General features: G+C 39.8%; 2 protein-coding genes across 3 annotated transcripts in view; one reads left to right on the top strand and one right to left on the bottom strand.

Moving 5' to 3' along the window:
* The window catches only part of psmd1 (proteasome 26S subunit, non-ATPase 1), a 39,680-nt gene that overhangs the window by 11,045 nt on the left and 8,847 nt on the right, over positions 1–19,788 (bottom strand). Inside the window, exons 17-19 of the mRNA XM_018673113.2 lie at positions 7,251–7,365; positions 3,560–3,676; positions 2,455–2,557 (exon numbers count right to left, since the gene is read on the bottom strand). Coding sequence (XP_018528629.1) covers positions 2,455–2,557; positions 3,560–3,676; positions 7,251–7,365 — 335 coding nt within the window. The remainder of the gene's footprint in view (positions 1–2,454; positions 2,558–3,559; positions 3,677–7,250; positions 7,366–19,788) is intronic.
* On the top strand, positions 9,276–19,689 carry htr2b (5-hydroxytryptamine (serotonin) receptor 2B, G protein-coupled). Of its 2 annotated transcripts, XM_018673114.2 has the most exons (4): positions 9,276–12,709; positions 13,162–13,761; positions 16,933–17,133; positions 17,925–19,689. In XM_018673114.2, exons 2-4 carry the CDS (start codon positions 13,500–13,502, stop codon positions 18,881–18,883), a joined length of 1,422 nt encoding a protein of 473 aa, XP_018528630.1. In that variant the 5' UTR covers positions 9,276–12,709; positions 13,162–13,499; the 3' UTR covers positions 18,884–19,689. The 2 variants fall into 2 exon arrangements, with proteins under 2 accessions (XP_018528630.1, XP_018528632.1); XM_018673116.2 differs by lacking the exon at positions 16,933–17,133.

Genomic DNA, 19,788 nt, shown 5'->3' with positions numbered 1-19,788 from the left:
TCTTCAATTAAAAACAGCTTGCATTTATCTCCTATCCTTGCAGAAAAATCACAGGAAGTGTTTGAGAAAACTGCAACAGTGTTTAAGGATGAAGATGTTAGATTAGGATTTGATTAATAATTTCACCAAAGAAGTAAAAGGACAAAAAATATCTTGTAATGCTAGACTATGTGCATCCATGTGAGGGAGGTTCTGTATAACGGTTAACTGTGCCCTGCCAAATAAAAACTTGGTCAATTTATGTATGTCAGTGGAGCTGAATAAAAATATGGTGATTAAAAGGGGTCAATGGTGTGCTTTGAAGCAGTACAAAAGAGTAACAGCCTCCCTCTGTCTTTCTTGGACAAACAGAAGGGAGTAACCACAGAGGGGAAGACAGAGGGAGGAGGAGGAAGAGAAGACAGAAGGCAACTATGATAAATCTGTCATTTCTACCAGGATGAAAAGAGGAATTTTCCTTTAAAAAGCCTTGGTTACTAGGGAGTAGCCGTTCCAATTAAAAATGAAACTAGGCTAAACAATACCAGTTTAATCATCTGCTGCTTTCTTGCTAAGCACCCACTCCTTTCTGAGGTAGCCAGGCCTTATCTCACTGTCTGAACCAGTGCTGAAACTGCTCCAGCCCCACAGATTGAACGTTGGCCAGAATGAGTCATGAGGTCTGCTCACTGGACTACAACTGGGAGCTCAAGAGTCTCTTAAAAACTTGAGAAGAGGTTGAGAGCACTTGACTAGCGGGTTCCCCTCACCTACTGTTTTTGCCAGCTCTTAGTTTGGTGGACCAATTTTCATTCCAAGGAGCTCGCGAGGATGGCAGTGATTCCTCAAAGGTGTAATGTGACTACATCAACAAACCAGCCTGCTTGTTGTTTTGGTTAGAAAAGATGAAACAACAGGACATGTTTTGTTAAATAAATGAGAGAGAAACCACAAATTGAAGCTAATTAATGGCCTGTATCAATTAGTGAAGAGAAAGTCTGTAAATGGGGGAGTGAACATGTAATGGTGAGAGAGAGAGAGGGGTGATGGGTACAGAGAGTGTGAGAGAATGAGCAAAGAGACTGACATTTCCTTGGTAATGAGCGCCAGAGATCATGAAACTATGATCTAATGGCTTCCGCCCATCAAATTCAATACAATTACCTCTGGGCCTGAAATTCTCTTAACCCACTCTACAAGAACCAGAATACTAAAACATTCACACTGCATGAGCTTGTGCATGTCTGACATTCAAACAGCAGTGTGTGTGTTTCCTGTACGAACATATTTAAACTGTAAGTTACACACTGAGCTGCAGTGAAAACATGAGTTAAGCACTGAGAGCTGGAGTTTGGCATGGAGAGCAGAAGTGAGAGCTGGGAGTGTGTCTGCAGTCTGAAAAACGACACCGGTGGTCAGAGTTTGTCTGGATGGTCTCACGCAGGGTCATCTTGGCCCGAGTTTATTGCAGTTAATGTGCCTGATTGGATATATGATTGAAGTTCAGCCTGTAATCAAGATGGCTAATCTGCTCAAAACCAAATAACCAATGAATTGTGCAGCAAGAGGGGCGGAGTGAATCAAGAGGTAATTTTATGAGCGATGAATAACATTCTTAAGTCACAACATTTCTAAAACACATATGCTGCACTTATCCTGTCAAGTAATAGTGCAAATACTTGAGATAGGTATTTGAAAAGCATATCAGGTGCTGCAACTTTGTGTAAGCTGCAACACCTGATAGTGTATTTAGACAGCAGTGTGTAAACAGAGCTGGTTTCTCTCTGGCTTTGCACACATGATCTTATGTTGGTGCTAGAAAATGGGTTTCTGCTCCTGCCCGCATTGAAGGTTTGTGTATACATGAGAATATGGGTGTGTTCTCCCAGTGTACGTGAGTGTGCAGTGCTCCAATGTGATGATGTGCAGCTCTCTCAGACCCCACACACACACAAACACACGCCGCATGCTTGAGTCCACAAACAGCCGCGCAGACACACAAACACAGAGGCTATCAGACAAACAGCAATCACCAAGGGGAGACCAACAGGCCATATGGGCTGAGAGCTGAGCAGGGCTGAGGTAGGGCCGCCAGGCGCTAATGCACCTTAGCATGATCTGTTCCAGAGACACAGTGCACGGGTGGTCAGCCAAAGAAGGTTACTCTGTCTTTGCCTGAGCATAAAGGAACTCAGAGACACACACACAAAAACACAAACCCACATAACAGCTAGAGCAGTTTACTTGTTTTACTGTGTAATTAGGAATTTTGGTCTTTTTGTATCCCCATGAAGGGTGACGACACAGGGGCATGTGGGGCCACATACCGTTTGGTCTCCTGCTCAGTGACAGACAATGATAAACCCATTGCTACTGAGGATATATGCCATCTTTCCGCTTATCAGGCCATATTTCCAACTACCAGTCTGCATAAACAGGTGAATATGTCTTGTGAACCTCTGCTCGGAGACTCACCTGCGTCGAGAATTCCCTGGGCCAGGATGGCGCCGAACTTGGCCATAACGTCATCATGCTTGTCGTTGATTACCTTTGCATAAAGTTGCCTGAACTGGTTCACCTAAAAAAAGTGAAGGGGAACAGGTTAATGTACACAATATTTTATTTGTTATGATACTCTGCATTAATGACTTTCAACATTTCAATCTAAACAAAAAACACTCATGTATTAAAATTCTGTTAAGAGAGTGCATGGTGAATTTTCTTTTTATGCCAAGTCAGTCTGTGCCAACTTGTCAGGGGATCTCCAAGTAAAAGGGAAAGTTTTACATGTGCAATGCAATTTCCCAAATTTGCATACTAACACCACAACTTTCCCACCGTTGGCACACCCATGACAATGGTGTACAACCTGTGGGAACCCCAGCTCCGACAGCATACCTCACACATATGTGAGTAACACATGCTGGAGAATTTTCGGTCTAGTGGGCCAATTTACCACCCTAAAACTAGAGATCTAAGACTGCCGTCAACAACTGTTAAACAGAGGTGGAAATTACAAAGACTCTTGCACAATCCTGCATATCGCCTTGAGCTTTAAGGACTGTTGCTGCACATATGAGGAGTCTTTTAAAATGCGTCTGGCATATCTTAATCATGCCTCAAGGGTGAATGTGTGCAGTTATGCCTGAACTAGTCACTCCTCAGTCTTCCATGACACAGACGCCTTTCCCTCTGTTTTCACAATTCTGATTCTTTCTGCTTTTAGTCAAAGCCTTCCCCTTTCCTTTCCCCTTGCTCTTTACTCAGCAAAAGTTCTACTCACAGTGGTACTAAGAATCATTTTAAGAGTCACAGAGGCAAGCTTGTTTATTTTGCAGATGACCAACACGCCACCAAGACAAAAAACAGAGTAGTATTGGTTTGTACTCTATATCTTTCTCACAAACTGGGTCACATTCAAAAGGAAATTCCTCTGGTGTTTTATAGGTATACAGTAGAATAAATCTTCACTTGAATCTGCTGCCACTTCAAGCTATAAACCTAATTTCACTATAATAACTGAGAAGCAATTAAACAAGTCTTTCAAACAAACAAACCATAACAAACATTTCCCACATACCTTGGGACAGGTGACTTCAGTCTGTTGGATCATGATGAGGGCAGAGGCAATGAGGGCTCCCTGTCTCACATAATTTACCGGGTCATTGGTCATAGGCTCCAGCAGGTTGATGGCCTCCTATGGAGAAAAAGGTATAACAGAAAAATTGGCAATGTTACTTAAAATGAAGTGCATGTTCAGTAAACTTAGAAGCTGCACAATCCTAATGGGGCTTGTATATAATCCAGATATACTGCTGATCATATGAATATAATCTGGAGAGGAAAAAGTTGTTGTTTACACACACACACACACACACACACACACACACACACACACACACACACACACACACACAAACAAACTAATAGTTTAATCAAATGATTTTCCCATGTACGCATTTCAAGAAAGGCCCAGCTCATTGAAGGTGAAGTGGATAAAGAGACTGATTTTCCAGGACAGCTCACAGTACTCTCTGCAGAATTTATTTGGCATCTTTGCTGAAAACTAGGGCCAAAAAGTTCAAGTGAAAAGGAGAGTGGTGCGCTTGGCACACGTTTTCAGATTCTAAGACAGACGAGGCAATTTTACACCGGCCACAATTTCACTGGCCAGGTGAACATTATTTCTGAATTAACCCAAGACAAAGATCTGGAGTAATTGCAGGCCTAAAGTGCCTCACTAGAAAATATGTCATCTAAAAACCTGCTTGAGGGCAAACAGGCACAGATTATCTAAATAAAAAAGAAAGCATGTTTTATCAATAGATCATCAGTTGGAAAAACTTTTGTGAGATAAATGAGTGAATGATGATCATATTCTGACTATTGTCACAATAAGACATTGTAGGAAATGGAACCTAGGGCTGTCTTCTCTAGTTTAGTCTGTAGCATAGAATGATGTCTCAAGGCCAAACCCTCCACAGCTCAACAGTAAGTTTTAGAACTGGCTGCCAGACTGAAAAGCATCATTTGGTTTCTAAAGGCTAAAAGCAAAATAGCTCCATATTTTTATGTTGTAAATTAGCAGTGACAGATATCCTGTGTAATCCCTATATTTCAGTGGTGAAAAACTGATATAACAAATGGCTCATTTGTTAAAACTGTTATGAAGCAAAGAGCTAAGCTAAAAATTCCAACAATGATGGATTTCTTTAGTATACCTTCATCTTAAATCTGCTGTAGTTTTGTAGTAGTTGTGGTGAAATCTGTCGTTTGTGTCAAATTGACAAAACTGACAATTTGATGTTCTCTACTCCCTGTGCATTTTATATTTTGTCAATCCCAACAGAGCAGATCAGTGCAACAGGGGCACTTCTGATTGGTTAAATACAGGAAAGGGATTATCAACAGAGGCAACCAGACCTTGCAAATTAATTACATTAGTGTCATCCATATCTGGTTGCCTGGGACAAAATGAACAACTGTTACACCAAGCCCTGCCCTCTACAGTGTCCTCCCATGATCGCTGTGAATGAAGAAGTGAGTGAAGACCACCTACTCTTCTCCCTTATATTTCTGCTCTTTCCTCTGTTCTCGCTGAGCAGTAATGGTCGTAACCCACACCACCAGACTCAGAGGGAGGCGTCAGCTCCACCGAGGAAAGAGAAACAAACTCGAATGATGACAGTGGAGGTAAAATAAACCATGTTTCATCAGTGCTTTTGGCTCAGTGGGCTGAGAGAGCCGCGTACTGGGATGACAAGTCAGAGTGTAAAGCCAACACCAGTCGACCACATCCTGCTCCTGATAGGTTGTCGGGGGGTTTAATTGAGGGTATTTACTGTCAGGCCCAATCAGCGGAGCAGGTCGACACAAAATGTGGTTGCTTAAGATCCTCTTAATCCATGTACAGTTGTAGACTGTTTTCTACAGATGTGCTTCAGTGCGAGTTGAGTCTTTACATCAGTTTCAGTTCTGCTAAGAACTGGCTGGAGGCTTATGTAAATAAATGGAACAGTGCAGAATACGCTTTACCACGACATAATTTCCATTTTAATACATATTTATAAAACTGTATCATGTAACAGTGTACTGAAACACTGAAGCAGTTCTTGAGAGTCTGTCTGGTGTTCAACATTTACACACATATTGACAGTGATTCCATCCCTTTCACCAAACAGGCTTAACTGTATTTTAGATTTTCATTATGGCACTAAATCTGCATAAACAAACTGACTACAGAAAAGGCCAAAACAGCTTTCCTGTGCAGTTTTTTTTTTCTTTTACGTATACAACAGATGAGGAACACCAGTCCAGTAAAAATATTCAAAGCCCAAGGTGAATAAATGATGGCAAAGGAATATGTTCCCTCTAAATAGGTGACCCACTTCTCTTGCCACAACATCATTACTCTCACCAAGGACCTAATGTGCTCGAGGTCTTATTCCGGAAAAACCTAGCAGTGGAGCTTCAGAGCTGATCAGCTCCGTAGAGCATGCCTCTTGTCTGATCTGGTCCAAAACATTCACTCTGTTGCTCCAAGGCTCAGGGTGCAATGAGCCATGACTCTACTTCGGCTATGCCACCTGAGACTGATCAGCCCACATAGTTAGACAGCTCAGGAACTGGCAGCGCCCATGACTTCTGTCTTCTTCGCTCTCCTTTTCGGACTCTAATGAACCCAAACATGATGACAAGACACAGCCCAGTGGCTGTGTGCCAATTTGGACCATTTTATCAGCAAATGTTTCAAGAACTTATTATTATTCCAAATGTCAACAGATTAAAAGAAGAATAGTTGCTTACTTTACATGTTAAAGTACAAAACTAACTATAGCCCTCAAAGGCAAAGCATTCGATCAAACTGTGGCAAGATTTGAAAACTGCCTTAAGGTAGGTCAGCCTAGGGCCACCTGGAGATAATTATAACTTATAACACATAACACCCATTTCATGAAAAGGGTTTTATAAAGCAGTATTTGTTCTGATGGCATCATTAAACTGACAACCATCTCTCAGCTATTTCTGCAGGGGCTACAGAAAGTGAGTTGCACATCTAAGATAAGCCTCACAGAAGAGTCATTGGCTTTTAGGAAAACTGAATAGGTAATCTTTGCATCAGTGACGTACACATATTACGCCAAGAGGCAATGAAAGCACACAGGATAAATGACGACAGCAGGGCTAACGCTGCTTTTGTGGATGAGAAAAATGCTATCCAAGCTTTTCTGGTACACAGCTCTATGAGGAATATTAATTCTGTTTAGGGGCATTTATTCTTACAGAGGTATGCTCTTGTGCAGACATCTCATTAGGTAAGAACTCCTTATTTACATCATGGAACTGAGATTTTGTTTTGCTAAAACAGGCTTAAGTCTATTTGTGTGGCAATGTGATCTAAGGTTTTCTCCATACAGGTCACCCTTGTATAGAAACCGGAAGATCACACACACCTTAAATTCTGAAATAGTGGCCAGGCCTTTATGTGCCACAGCTAACTAGAGAACCACAGCTTTATTTGAAATAGGCTATTACTATAGAAAGGCAAATAATGGTTTCTCAGACTTCTTGATATAGTTAACATTAAAAGCTCAGGAACTACTTTCATGGGAGAAATCCCTGTACTTGCCTGATAGGCTTTTATTGTGGGGCACTGTAACACTGACTTGCAATAAAGGAAGCTCAACACCATAAGAGAAAAAGGTAAGATAAGGTAACTGCTTTTTAAGTTAAAAAGGAAAGGGGAGAGGGATTAAGGAGGAGGCACTCACCTTGTTGCCTGTCCCAGCGCAGCAGATGCCCAGAGCCATGGCAGCCCCACAGCGAACATGAGGGTTGTAGCTCTCTGACAACAGTGACACCACGCTGGGACACTGCTCTGGGGTCCTGAAGAAAGACAGAGAGAGAAAATAAGGCGTGAGGAACTGAGGAGAGAGGACAAAGGCACTGGCTTTATCTTACTCACTGTGATCACTATATAAACTGTAAAAAGGAAAAGGGCTTAGAGAATACATGTCACAAATTGGTTTAAAATCAGTTTTGGATAAATCACAACTTCTGTTTGGATGAAGTGTGTGCAGAATGATTTTACAGGCTATGTCCACAAGAATATGAACACTAAAAGCTTACGTGATGGATGACGTGATTTGCTCCGTAAAATATTTGGAGGCCTTGAGTAAATGAGCTACTTGAACCATAATCATTATAGTTATCTTGACGTAATGATGATGATGATTGCTCGTTTGCGCTGTCCTCGAAAAGGCTGGGATTTGTATCAATATGGTACTAATTTGTGGCACAGAGGGCCAACAACTAAACACCATTAGAGCGTTCATTTTAATGCCACAGATGTATTCACACTCGGATCTATGGGTTCACGTTATTCTCACTGGATTCAGAGAGCTCATACAGTCAAGGAGGAACTGTATGAGACAGAGTTAAAAAATGTAAAGTTTGTGACATAGACCTAGACAACGTGTACAGAGAAGAGAGAGAAAAAGAGCAGAGAAAGAACGTGGATATAAAATGCAAGGCTTTGATTTATGTCTGAAAATTCTCCAAGTCCTTATGCCTTTTCTCCCAGTGGTGCTCTTGTGGAAAAAAAAAAGAACAGAAATCACTGAGCCAAACTATTTAATACAATTACAATTACAAATGCCATGGTGCCATGTGATTTCTTTCCACCTCTTGTATAAACAGTTTTTATTTTTGCTGAATGAAGTAAACATAAAGGGACACCAATTAAAATGTGCAATGTGTGTTAATTGTTCAATACAAAAAAACACTTATCACTCAACTGAAGTAGTCAAGATAATGTGAGTAAAAAGAATATAGTAGTGAAAAGAAAGCACTTAACTGGCATACTGATATGAGTCTAACATTTGCAAAGGACAACTTCATTTTATGTACAGCTGATTGTGTAACAACATGGCAAAAGTATAATGAGTCAAAAGGTTGCCAGGATAAGGACCATATACAATTATTTGTTACATGAACTTGATGGAATTAAATGTGAGGATGAGAGGCCTTAAGTGCAGGAAAACACTTCTTTACATATAAACTTTCATTTTTTTTTTTTTTTTTTTTGCTTTCCAATCATCATGAGATACTCTTTAATCAGTTAATGAGTAATAAATGACAAACACTAGAGATGAGGTTTAGGGTTTAGGTCAAAATGGTAAGCATTCATGAAGTGGAATCCTGATTTCAACACAACCATCAACATGCATAATTTCAGGATAACCTCATGATAATAGGGTTTATACTTGCTAGAAATATTTAACTGTGTTGTGGGTTGTCTTGCATTAGTCCTACGGAGATATTTAATTTGAAAGCAGGAGAAAACAAGTATGCAATCTATTTCATACCAAGACTGTATCTGATAATTCCCTTGTGAAAGGTGGTGCTGATAACATCAGCGTTGCCTGGGCCTGACAGATGAGTTGACTGTTGTCTCAGTGCCTTTGAATTTGGCTTTTAGTTTTAGTTTAGTTTTTTACTTTTATTTTGTATTTGCCTAGTGATGCAACATTAAGCAATTAAAACAGACAATGCAGAATACAAATACATACATACATACTACATACTACATACTAAAAATACTTAAAAATATTCATTATGGCACTAAATCTAAAAACTATGATGACAGCAATGACAACCACAATATTAATAATGACTGTCAATTTATAAGAAAAGCAAAAGGACTTTTAGGATGGCAGCTTTGGTGTCAGTTGCTTTTATTTTTCAATTAGATTTCAGTAGACTGGACCAGATAACTGAAACCAAACAAAAAAAGATAAAAAATACTGTAAGGTAGGAGACAAACTAAAGCATTATTGTAAGAGCCACAGCTACTTTATCCTGGCTCCTCAATAGTGCATGAAAGTACAGAAGGTTGCATAAATGTACATAATGTCCAATAAAGAAAAGGAGCTGAAATTACCAGGATTTGAGTTTAACCCTCCATCGGATCTGAACCAATAAATACTCTCAATGAAGTCCTGAAAATGATGTTTAAATATGTATGAGCTTTCCTGTGTTTTGTATTTAGCCTTGTGAATCGATAAAGTAGCATGTTCCCAAAGCATAATCTCTACTACTCTGTTTGGAATTAAAAGCATGGCTCAACCACTATATAAGGGTTTAAAATCACAAACCGCAATCACTGGGAGATCTAGATTGCCTTTCAGGTTCACCTACCCAGATGGAGTTTATTCTATTCTGGTAATCTGATGAGTCCCTTCAATCCACACAGATCACACCAGCCTTCAGGGACAAATTTGTGATTCTGAGCAACACAAATAAGACTGACTTGACCTGCCTAACATGTGGTCTGTGAGTTGAGACTGTTAATTCTCCAATCCATGCCTTTGCAGCAAAAGCGCAGCACATTGTCTACAGGCATTATAGGGATAAAAAAGTATAAACCAGGCCATCAAAAGCTTGAGAGCTTTTGAAAGACATAGAGACCAAATTTATGATCAATTTTGAAATCAATACGGGACAACAGTAGCTTGAGGCACAACTTGAGAAAACTTTACTGTGGTTTTTTCAGATAGTTTAATCTAAAGCCTTTTCAGCCTTTTCAAAGTAAAAGACAGGCTAATTACCTTCAACCACAAGCAAAATGGAAGAACTCAGATGGAAAGAAAAAATCAATATCCAGCATTTGTTTCATCTGAAAAAGCAGTGTGGCAATGATGTATTTCAAGCCAAACTTAAATATCCTCTTAACGTGGTATGGACTTAAAAACCTCAAAATGAATTGAGGTACTTTTGAAAAAGAAGATAAGAGGAAAGATAATACATCTAGTATTTATCTGAAACAGGGGTTAAAAGTAACACTGACAAAAAGCTTGCAAGCACATTCAGCCTGCTTTAGACATTTGAATCAAACAAATCAATTATTATTTCATTGGAAAAGAATAAAAATCATCCAACCCTGACCTAGAGACAATGAACCCCTCAGCAGTGCACAGTGGTGCTATTGTACTCAAAGACCCTTATATGAAAGCTCTAAGACTTTATTGGTCATATGTGCCAAATGACCTTGAATCCATACCTCACATTCAGTATTGTGAGTGAATAGAAGCTAATACAAGTTCAACTATCCCTAGGAAGTAAAACATACATATTGAAAGGGCAGCAAAAGGCACAGGAAAACAGCTCAGTTAAACAAATTTTAGATGCATTTTGCCACATGAAATGTGATTGTGGCAGTTATTAATGCACTCTCACTGTAAGACAGCAGATCTGATTAACTTGTTTCCTGTCTGTTCCAACCAGTCACCCAAATAAATCAAGACAGCACCTGGACAATGTTAATATTAGACAAATTAAGAAGCTGTGTGGCTTTCATAGTTGACACTTAAATACACCTAAAAATCAAGCAATGTATAGCAAAAGGGGAAAGGGGGAATAAAAAAAAAGCTGTGAGTGACAAAAAATAAGCTAATCATAAAAGGGGAAAGGGTTGAGTATACTGTTATACTACAACATTACTAAATGTATCACTTGGACAAGGTTTAATGGGAGGTACCATACCACACTTATCAAGGCTTGTACATATTTATCATACAAGCAATCTCTGGAGGGAAAAACATTTTTCGGATGATGCTAATTTCCAGAGGAGCATAATAACATAACACTATTAATAAGAATAATTTCAAAAGAACAAGAATTATTCATTGTTACAGCAGTTTGACAGTGTGCAAATTGTGTAGATCCTGACAAATAAGGTTGCCAGTTGAGCCAACAAAATTAGACATCATTCCTAAAATGTGCCGGTGTGGCATGTATTTGATGTGATGTGAGCAGAAGTCAGCATACTTTTAGCAGCACACCATCAGCTGCCACTGGCATCATAAAAATCAAGAAATCAACAAAGTCTTTTGCAGAGAAATGAGAAATAGACCGTAAACGTTGGACAGATGACCTCAGAATATTGTTCCTGTAATCACTGTGGTTGTTAACACCAGCTGCTACAAATTAGACATGCACTTGCTTTCTTCTGACAGACATTAGAATTTAACACTGCTCCTGGTGGAGAAGATACTAAATTTAACATGTATGAAAAGGATGACCAAAGGGAGCCCATACAGCACAGTATCATGTGGGGATATGAGCACTGTAAGTGAAAACATTTGGTCTTTGGACAGTTCTTTACTGGGAACCCCAAAGGTATACATAACCAAGTGGGGGGATGGGAGGGATTACTGGCAGTATTTCTCACATTTTCTTGTGAGAATCACTCAACATCATCTGGTTACTGTAAACTCCAGGGATTGTTTATTTCTGCTTTTTTTAATGTCTTGCATCTGCATTTAAAAGTAAAACAAAGAGTGCACACAGAGAATACACATTTTGACTTGTTAAGGCAGGGACATCAAAGGGAAAAACAAATATGGTCTAAATTTCAAACTTAATCATCTACAGGGAATTATGATTGTATTTAAATTATCTTTGCTGCCTTAACATGTAAGCTCACTGAATATAAAATGGAAAGGCTGCAGTGTACAAGCACCTCACCAACTCACCAAAGGTTTCTCCCCATACACCACTACTACCTCCCCCCCAACCACTGCTTGCTTCAAATAGAGGAGAGAACAGAAAGTGACAAATATAAACAGTGGGACGGCTGTGTTGAAGGAAATTACCTCCCAGAACCATTGGCATGTTGCCAGCGCGAAGACATTCATCTGTTTTGTACAGAGTCTGACTCACGGGCAAGACGCTTAGGGAGGGAGGGGAGAGTGAGCGAGAGAGAGGGAACAAGACGGGAGGAGAGTGTGAGCCGATCACAGGCAGCGAGCAAGAGGCAGCGGCTGGGAATGGGAGAGGGGCAGACAAAGCCACAACATCGGAAAGTTTTAAACCTGTGATCGCGGTATGTGATGCGGAGCAAGACTGGGGGTTTCTCCAACATGTGGAAGCAAAACAAATTCCACATCATGGACTTCTTCAGACAGAGACAGATTTAGGTTTTGCTGATGAAGGAGGGCATTCTCTGTCACATACTTATTTGGGAAGCGTGGAAATATAAAGATGAGTTAGGGGTATGCTAAACAAATATATTAAACTAAGTGGCACGCAAAGGCCGAAATGCACTGAGTGTTAAGATGCACTGCTTTTCAGCGCCAAATGTTGCTTTAGTTTTAATGAAAGTTAAGACATAGCGGCTTGGGAAAATATTTTACGTCAAAAGAGCAACACACTTTACCTTCAGGAGCAGGTAAGAAACTTCTGCAAATTCACAATAATGCTAACTGACTCTGTGTCGTGTTTTTGTATTGTTCAGGTGTGATGTTGTGTAACCCATTTTACATGTAAAGGCATGTTCCTATTTGTGGATAAACACAGTGGATAAAGTTTAGACTTGCTGTGTGTCTTTAATCAAAAACATTAAAGAGGTTTTTAAGTCTTTGTAAAACCTCTTATAAATTAGTTTTATAATTAATATAAACTGTTTCTGTCATGACAGAAATGGAAAAAGCATGTTAGTTATTTTCCAGCTTGGTAAATTTCTTTGCCATAATGTGGAAACAGTAATAGTCACCACACAGGAAAGACCCTCTTCATTTGTAACCACAAATATCTCATTGTTTTGTTATCAGTCACATAAATTGAAGCAAACGGGTAATAAGGTATCGCTGTTGCTTTAACAGACCTGTTTGTTCTTTTAAGAGGACACAACGGATGACAGAGTTTCAACTGCCTGGGAAAGTGAAGACCCCTGCTAACATTTCACTGTGGAAGTACTAATCGTGTTGGGATTACCGCCAGCATTGGAGTTCATAGCATTGGACCTGTTTTCAGTGGATCCCCTACTTGTTATCAGCTCTTTCTTTTAATTTGTACACTGCATAAGGGATGATGCACCCTGTTCACTAACCTTGAGCTGTGCCGCCCTACCCTCTGCCCTTGCCCATGGGACCCCGAGTGACCATGCTGACCGAGTGTCCAACACCAGAAAGATCAGAGCCCCGACCCACGCTCAGGCCTGCTGTAACCTCTGCCGCACCATGTCCCAGGCAGTCGCGGCTGCACTCGAGACTAACAGCTCACGGCCAGGAGAAGAGTCTGGGGTTCAGCTGAAATGGGCTGCCCTGCTTATTGTCATGGTCATCATCCCCACTATCGGAGGCAACATCCTGGTCATTCTTGCTGTGTCCCTTGAGAGGAAGCTGCAGAATGCCACCAACTATTTTCTGATGTCACTTGCTGTGGCTGATCTGCTGGTGGGACTCCTAGTGATGCCAATTGCCCTCATCACTGTTCTCTACAGTAAGTCTGGCATGGGGCCTTGAATTTGAAAACCTGATATTATTTCTTATGATTGCAATAGAAACAAGAGCAATAAATAAGTGACGGCACTGGGAGAAAAAAATGACTTTTTCAATGCCCAGATGTCCTCTTTGACACAATTCTAATGAAATGTTAAACAAAATGATACACATCATCCAGATACCCTGCTATGTCTGAACCATTTTTAACCCTATAGACTGATGGCCTTGAATAAAAGACATATAAAACCCAGCAAACCATTACTAACAAATGTTTAAAGCAAAAATGTGAGTGTGTGTCTGTGGGATGGTGATATAACCAGCTGCAGACATTTTACAATTTCCCATTTAATCAGAAAACTGTATTTAACTTTTATGAGCCTCAATAATTTACTGAGAAAAACAAGCCAGCAAATTTACGGGTAGCAAAGGAGGATAAAAATAGTATGTGAGCAACACTAGATACAATCACAACTATCTCTAAACAAATTATTATAGATTAAATATAACAAGAGATAGTGGATGATAAACACGCTACTTCCTCTGGCAGTGCTGTGTGCTGTTGCACAGCTTGGACTGAACTACTGGTCTGGGGATCATTAACCAAAGGAAAAAAAAAAAACATGCAAATGATGACAATTTTATTTTAATGCAAGTGACAGTGCTGCTTAAACACAGCTGCATAGGAATTTGTTTAGATTTCTATTGTCAATACCACCACAAAATACAGAACTACAGCCAAGCATTTATTCCCCAGTAATTCAAACTGAGGATAATGAGACAGATCATAATTATGTCTCACACATAAGGGTGGGGCGTACTGTGACACTGGGCTATTGGTAGTCTTGAAAAAAAATTACACAAATCAAACTGATCACAGCTGTAGCTTTCATCTATCTTATCTTAATGCAGAAGCTACATAAGAAAGGCCCATGTGGTTAATCTACTATTATATCTATACTTATGATAAATCTGCCTGTATACATGCTGTCCAAATGGCTGCTTTAAAAAGGACCACAGCTGTGACGGCTTATATTACATTGTAACCTATTTAAGCTAAATAACAGTTTTGCAGCAACTCAACTGTTTAGTTTCGTGACTCTTTATAACAATACTCATTCAAACTTCCATGCAGGCCTCACATGAAGTTTGCTTAACAGTCTAAACAATTTTAAAGTTGCTTCAATTGTGGAGGCTGAGAAGGCTAAGAGCCTAAAACGTTCTCACTAATTAGAAAGCTCAAAGAAAAATTGGAAGAAAATAGGATAATACAAAATCTTGATCCTTAGCTGAGAACGAGCGCACTGAGGTGTAAAAGCCTTCATGCAAGCCCAAGTGCATATCTCTGTGATTGATCAAAGTACAAGAGCACGGCCTCATTTAAAATACACCATTTTCTTTTTTGGGGTTGGTAGAGTGGCAGTTTGAAATGTCAGAATTGAACTGAAAAGTCTGAAAGTGACTGTAGTGTTACGTGTAATAATTGGAAAATATTTATTTATCATCATAACTACTGAAATTTAAACATTATTCATAGAAAAGTTATTTCTATTACACCAATAATTCTGTCTGCTAAATAGTTGCATTTGGGAAAAATATTGAAGAAATATATTCTTCACTTAGCACATATTTTTTAATACTTGAGGAGCTGTCATTACTCTCCTTTTTAGGGAGATGAAACTCTCAGTACTGAGGTGAGAAAGGAGAGGTCATGGGGACATAAACATGCACAAACAGTGTTTGAAAGGATGATGTGAGGCATAGCAGGGCTATCAACAGTGTGGACATTCACATTGCCAGACGGAGCATCAGTTTCTCATGAGAAAGTGCAGCACACTAAGTATACTGTCTATAGTTAACCATCAGAACATGACTGCTTTAAGGCACCAAACTCTCCCCAATTCACTATAGTACCAGGGAGCATTAAAGAAAATACTTCAATTTAAATCTTAAAAGCCAAGACAGGAATGTGACTCGATTACAGTTACACCTGTAGACACTGCCGGTCGCTTTCCACATCTGTCGGACAGATGAATTCAATGCATGCAGGCAACACCTTAAAAAATGTAAGAGATCTGACGTTTAAAACGTGAGTTGTGTAAAATATAGCCGCGGGTGGCAAAAAACCATCAAGGAGAATGTTTTTCTTTCCTAAAGTGACATACCTGCAAAGCATCACCTCACAACACATTGCTCTGCTGACCGAGTCAAAGGTTTTACTTCTACTATCCATTTAAAACAGCAATTAAATATACGTTCTCTCTACCTCTCTAATCACTCCTCTTTTATTTTAAGAGCTGTGGGTCAGAGGATTGTTTTATACATGCAATGCACTACATGCTGATAATGACTTCGAGAGTTATGGATAAGGATTGTGGTGGTGTGGTTTGTGTCCCTTTAACACAAGTCAATGAAACTAATACAAACTCATTTGCTTCAATGCAGAGGGGGTGAAAATTTGAGACTTGAGATAGATTTTTGCAGAGGGCATTTCTTCATTCAATTAAACCAAACAAAAACATGTTTCTACAGCTACCTGGACCGCGCAAACTGCGCTGCACTGTTTATTGAATTAGACATGGGACTAAACACTCCACAAAACAGGTACAGAGGGTCTACTTTGAAAATGAGTGAAGTATTTGTCAATGAATAAGCCTACCAGATGAAACCTAATCAAAACTATGACTCAAAAATTCCACCAAGTGTGACAAGAAATTGGCGCAAGGAAAAGAAGGAGAGGGTGGCAGAACAAAAGAAAATTATGTAAAGGAATATTTTCAACAACCATCTTTTGCTACGTTAATGGGTGACGGGACAAAAGCCAGAACAATTATATGCCAATTTTATGCCTGGAACAGAAAATAAACACTACTGTTGAGCATAGACTCCAGCACATCTACATAAAGAGCTTTTAGCTCCATAAACAGTCAGTGAACCCTCCTTTTTCCAGTAAAGTCATTCCTCACGGAGATAAACAAACACCAATCTTTTGCATGAGTGCTACTTCTAATCTCCTGCCGTTGTAGTACATCTTCCATAGCTGGCAGTGTGAGAGCTTTTTGGAATGAAAATGGGTTATACATTGTGGTTATAAATTATAAAGGTTAGTAATTATAGAGCCACTCCCACAGATAACTGATGTACAAATGATATCTTTTCATCTTCTCTTAAGACTCTGACTGGCCTCTTCCGGAGTTCCTCTGTCCCATTTGGCTCTTCCTCGATGTGCTGTTTTCTACCGCATCCATCATGCACCTATGCGCCATTTCACTGGATCGCTACATTGCCATCAAAAAGCCAATCCAGCACAGCCAGTACAAATCCAGAGCCAAAGCGATGGTGAAGATTGCACTGGTGTGGCTCATATCCATTTGTAAGCAATCTATTCAGATTTCCTAACTTCTCTTAACACACATTTTACAGAGCTCTGTGGCAGTCCTTACTTTGATAAAGTTATTTTTCAGGAACAGTCCTGATGGATTTGCAGACTCAGAACTATTTGTCAGGTACAATAAAAGGAGTACTATATAAATAGCAACCTGTCAGCTACAATGTCCATAGGACACAAATGGGGTGGGTGAAGTGCATTGGTCACGGTGAGCCTGTGTGATGGTACTGATAATGTCCTAAGGAGACAATCCAGTCAATTTTCATGTAACAGTTTTCCACAAATCAGCACAGTATGGTTACCTGAAAACCTGACAAACACCACACAAGCAAGGAGCTAAACAGCATGACTGTTGAGGTTCATTATTCAAGATTGGCCAATCGATTTAGATTTCCAGTAAGAAACTAAAGAGTAAAATGTTGGACAACACTGAGGCATTAGTGCTCAGTGCCCAGTCCTCAGACCACTGAAAGCACAGTCCATTTGGCTGTCAGGTTTGGTTTCATTTGAGCTTCATTTCATGAGCAAAACCAGAGGATCAGATGGAATAAAGAGAGCAGCACTTAACACTGCTGACAGCACGAGAGTTTTTACCCTGACTGTACACTGTTGCTTGGCTTAAGAGGCATGATGGCAGGCCATGGATGATTACTTTACTTGATTTTAAAAACATTTCTGCAATCAGAACATCCCTTGTTATTCTTTACACTACCCTCTCATTAAACATGATTGTTTCTTTGTGTTTGCCAATACTAACTGTTGTTGTCTTTTTCCAGGTATCGCAATCCCGATTCCAATTAAGGGGCTTAAGAACCACCATGTTCCCAACAACATCACCTTCAACAGTAACCATACATGCCTACTGAAAACAGACACTTTCTGGGACTTCATCATGTTTGGCTCCTTGGCAGCATTCTTCATCCCTTTGACCATCATGATGGTCATCTACCTGCTTACTGTCCAGGTGTTGCGCAAAAAGGTTTATTTGCTCAGGTCAAAGGTGACTCAGCGCTTTAGCTACCCAACAGTCTCCACAGTTTTCCAAAGGGAACAGGGTGTGAACTCACCTAAAGCAGAGCAACTCAACATGCTGGATGGCAGACTTCCCAGGATGCAAGAAAAACCAAATACAAGTGCACCAAACTCTCCTACAGGAGATGAAATGTCCTTTCGCAGAATGTCAACGATGGGCAAGAAGTCAATGCAAACTCTGAGTAATGAGCAGCGAGCCTCAAAAGTGCTAGGTATTGTCTTCCTTCTGTTCGTGGTAATGTGGTGCCCTTTCTTCATTACTAATATCAGCTCTGTGCTATGCACCAGCTGTGACGTTAACGTAATCGCCCGCCTCATGGAGATCTTTGTTTGGGTTGGTTATGTATCATCGGGTATCAACCCATTGGTCTACACCCTATTCAACAAAACTTTCAGGCAGGCGTTCAGACGTTATATCACCTGTAATTACAAAAAGCGTGCTAATAACGGGCCGGGAAGGCAACCAAGGGCCTCAACTATTGATCGGACCCACACACGGATTTCATTCAGGTCTTCCATGGCAGAAAACTCTAAACTGTTCATGAAACGGGGAATGAAGAATGGCATTGGAGCTGTGAGCTACCAAAGTCCACTAAGGTGCCGGCAAGCACCTGTACAGTCATCCAGTGGTGTTGTGTTAGACACGATGCTTCTGAGTGAAAATGAAGATGCTAAGCAGGAAGAACATGTAAGCTGTGTTTAGAGCTATTTGAAAAAAAATGATTCAATTAAAAAGGGAGCACTTGAAGTGGATCAGATCTATGAAGCAAACTTTTTATCTTATAAAAGACAAAATATCAGCCCTACCACCAAAATTCAAAATGTATGACTGGAGCCTGCTGTTTCTCCCAATTTGATCAACAAATCATTTGCACTCACTTTCATCCATAAGGCAAACTCCTCCACTATATTTGTAAATATATATGGTTAAAATATTACTCAGTGGGGGTTTAAAACAAGTCACATTAATACTGTGAAACCTCAAAGACAGCAGGAGAGTTCAGGGCACACTCAAACCTTAAGATATCCTATGACAGGTGAATGGAAAGAAAGAGGATGTCCTCTATGAAAGATCAAAAATCAACAGAGTTCAGGCTACCAGACAAAAATGTGAGGAATGAAGACATTATGACAAGCTGGAGACTCTATGAATGCAGTACACAATATATTCATATGCTGATCCTTTCAACTTTGGCTAGCTAAATATGCTATAAACCATCTCAGACCACATGCTTATATTTTCAGACAACTGCATTTCTACCTTTCAAGTTTCTTCTGCAACAGACACACAGAATATATTGCACTCTTGAAATGATAATTCTTGTATTTGGTGGACCTTTGGGAGGCGCTTGTGTACATGTGCTACAGCCTGATGTTTTGACATGTTAAAGGGTTTCCGAATAAAAGACTGTGTATAAAGAGAAAACAAAATCCAGAATAAATGGAAACCTAAATGTGTTCAATAAAATATTTTCTGTTTCTGTGTTGCTGAACTGAAAGAAAATTGTACCAATTCTGAGCATCTGTGTTCTTTCACAGTCAATGTCTACACTCTTGTATGATTTTAATATTATCAGCTAGTAAAAATACCTCCTTCATGAACCAGTG

The sequence above is a fragment of the Lates calcarifer genome, linkage group LG17 (assembly GCF_001640805.2).
Source record: "Lates calcarifer isolate ASB-BC8 linkage group LG17, TLL_Latcal_v3, whole genome shotgun sequence".
In the NCBI taxonomy this organism is placed as follows: Eukaryota; Metazoa; Chordata; class Actinopteri; family Centropomidae; genus Lates; species Lates calcarifer.
This window is presented reverse-complemented; position numbering and strand designations above follow the sequence as displayed.

What these genes read in the sequence shown, in the direction of transcription:
- htr2b (XM_018673114.2), top strand. Translation starts at nt 13,500, where the DNA reads ATGTCCCAGGCAGTCGCGGCTGCACTCGAGACTAACAGCTCACGGCCA. An exon ending in CCTCATCACTGTTCTCTACA is followed by an intron (nt 13,762 to 16,932) that starts GTAAGTCTGGCA and finishes TCTTCTCTTAAG; the next exon opens with ACTCTGACTGGCCTCTTCCG. An exon ending in GGTGTGGCTCATATCCATTT is followed by an intron (nt 17,134 to 17,924) that starts GTAAGCAATCTA and finishes GTCTTTTTCCAG; the next exon opens with GTATCGCAATCCCGATTCCA.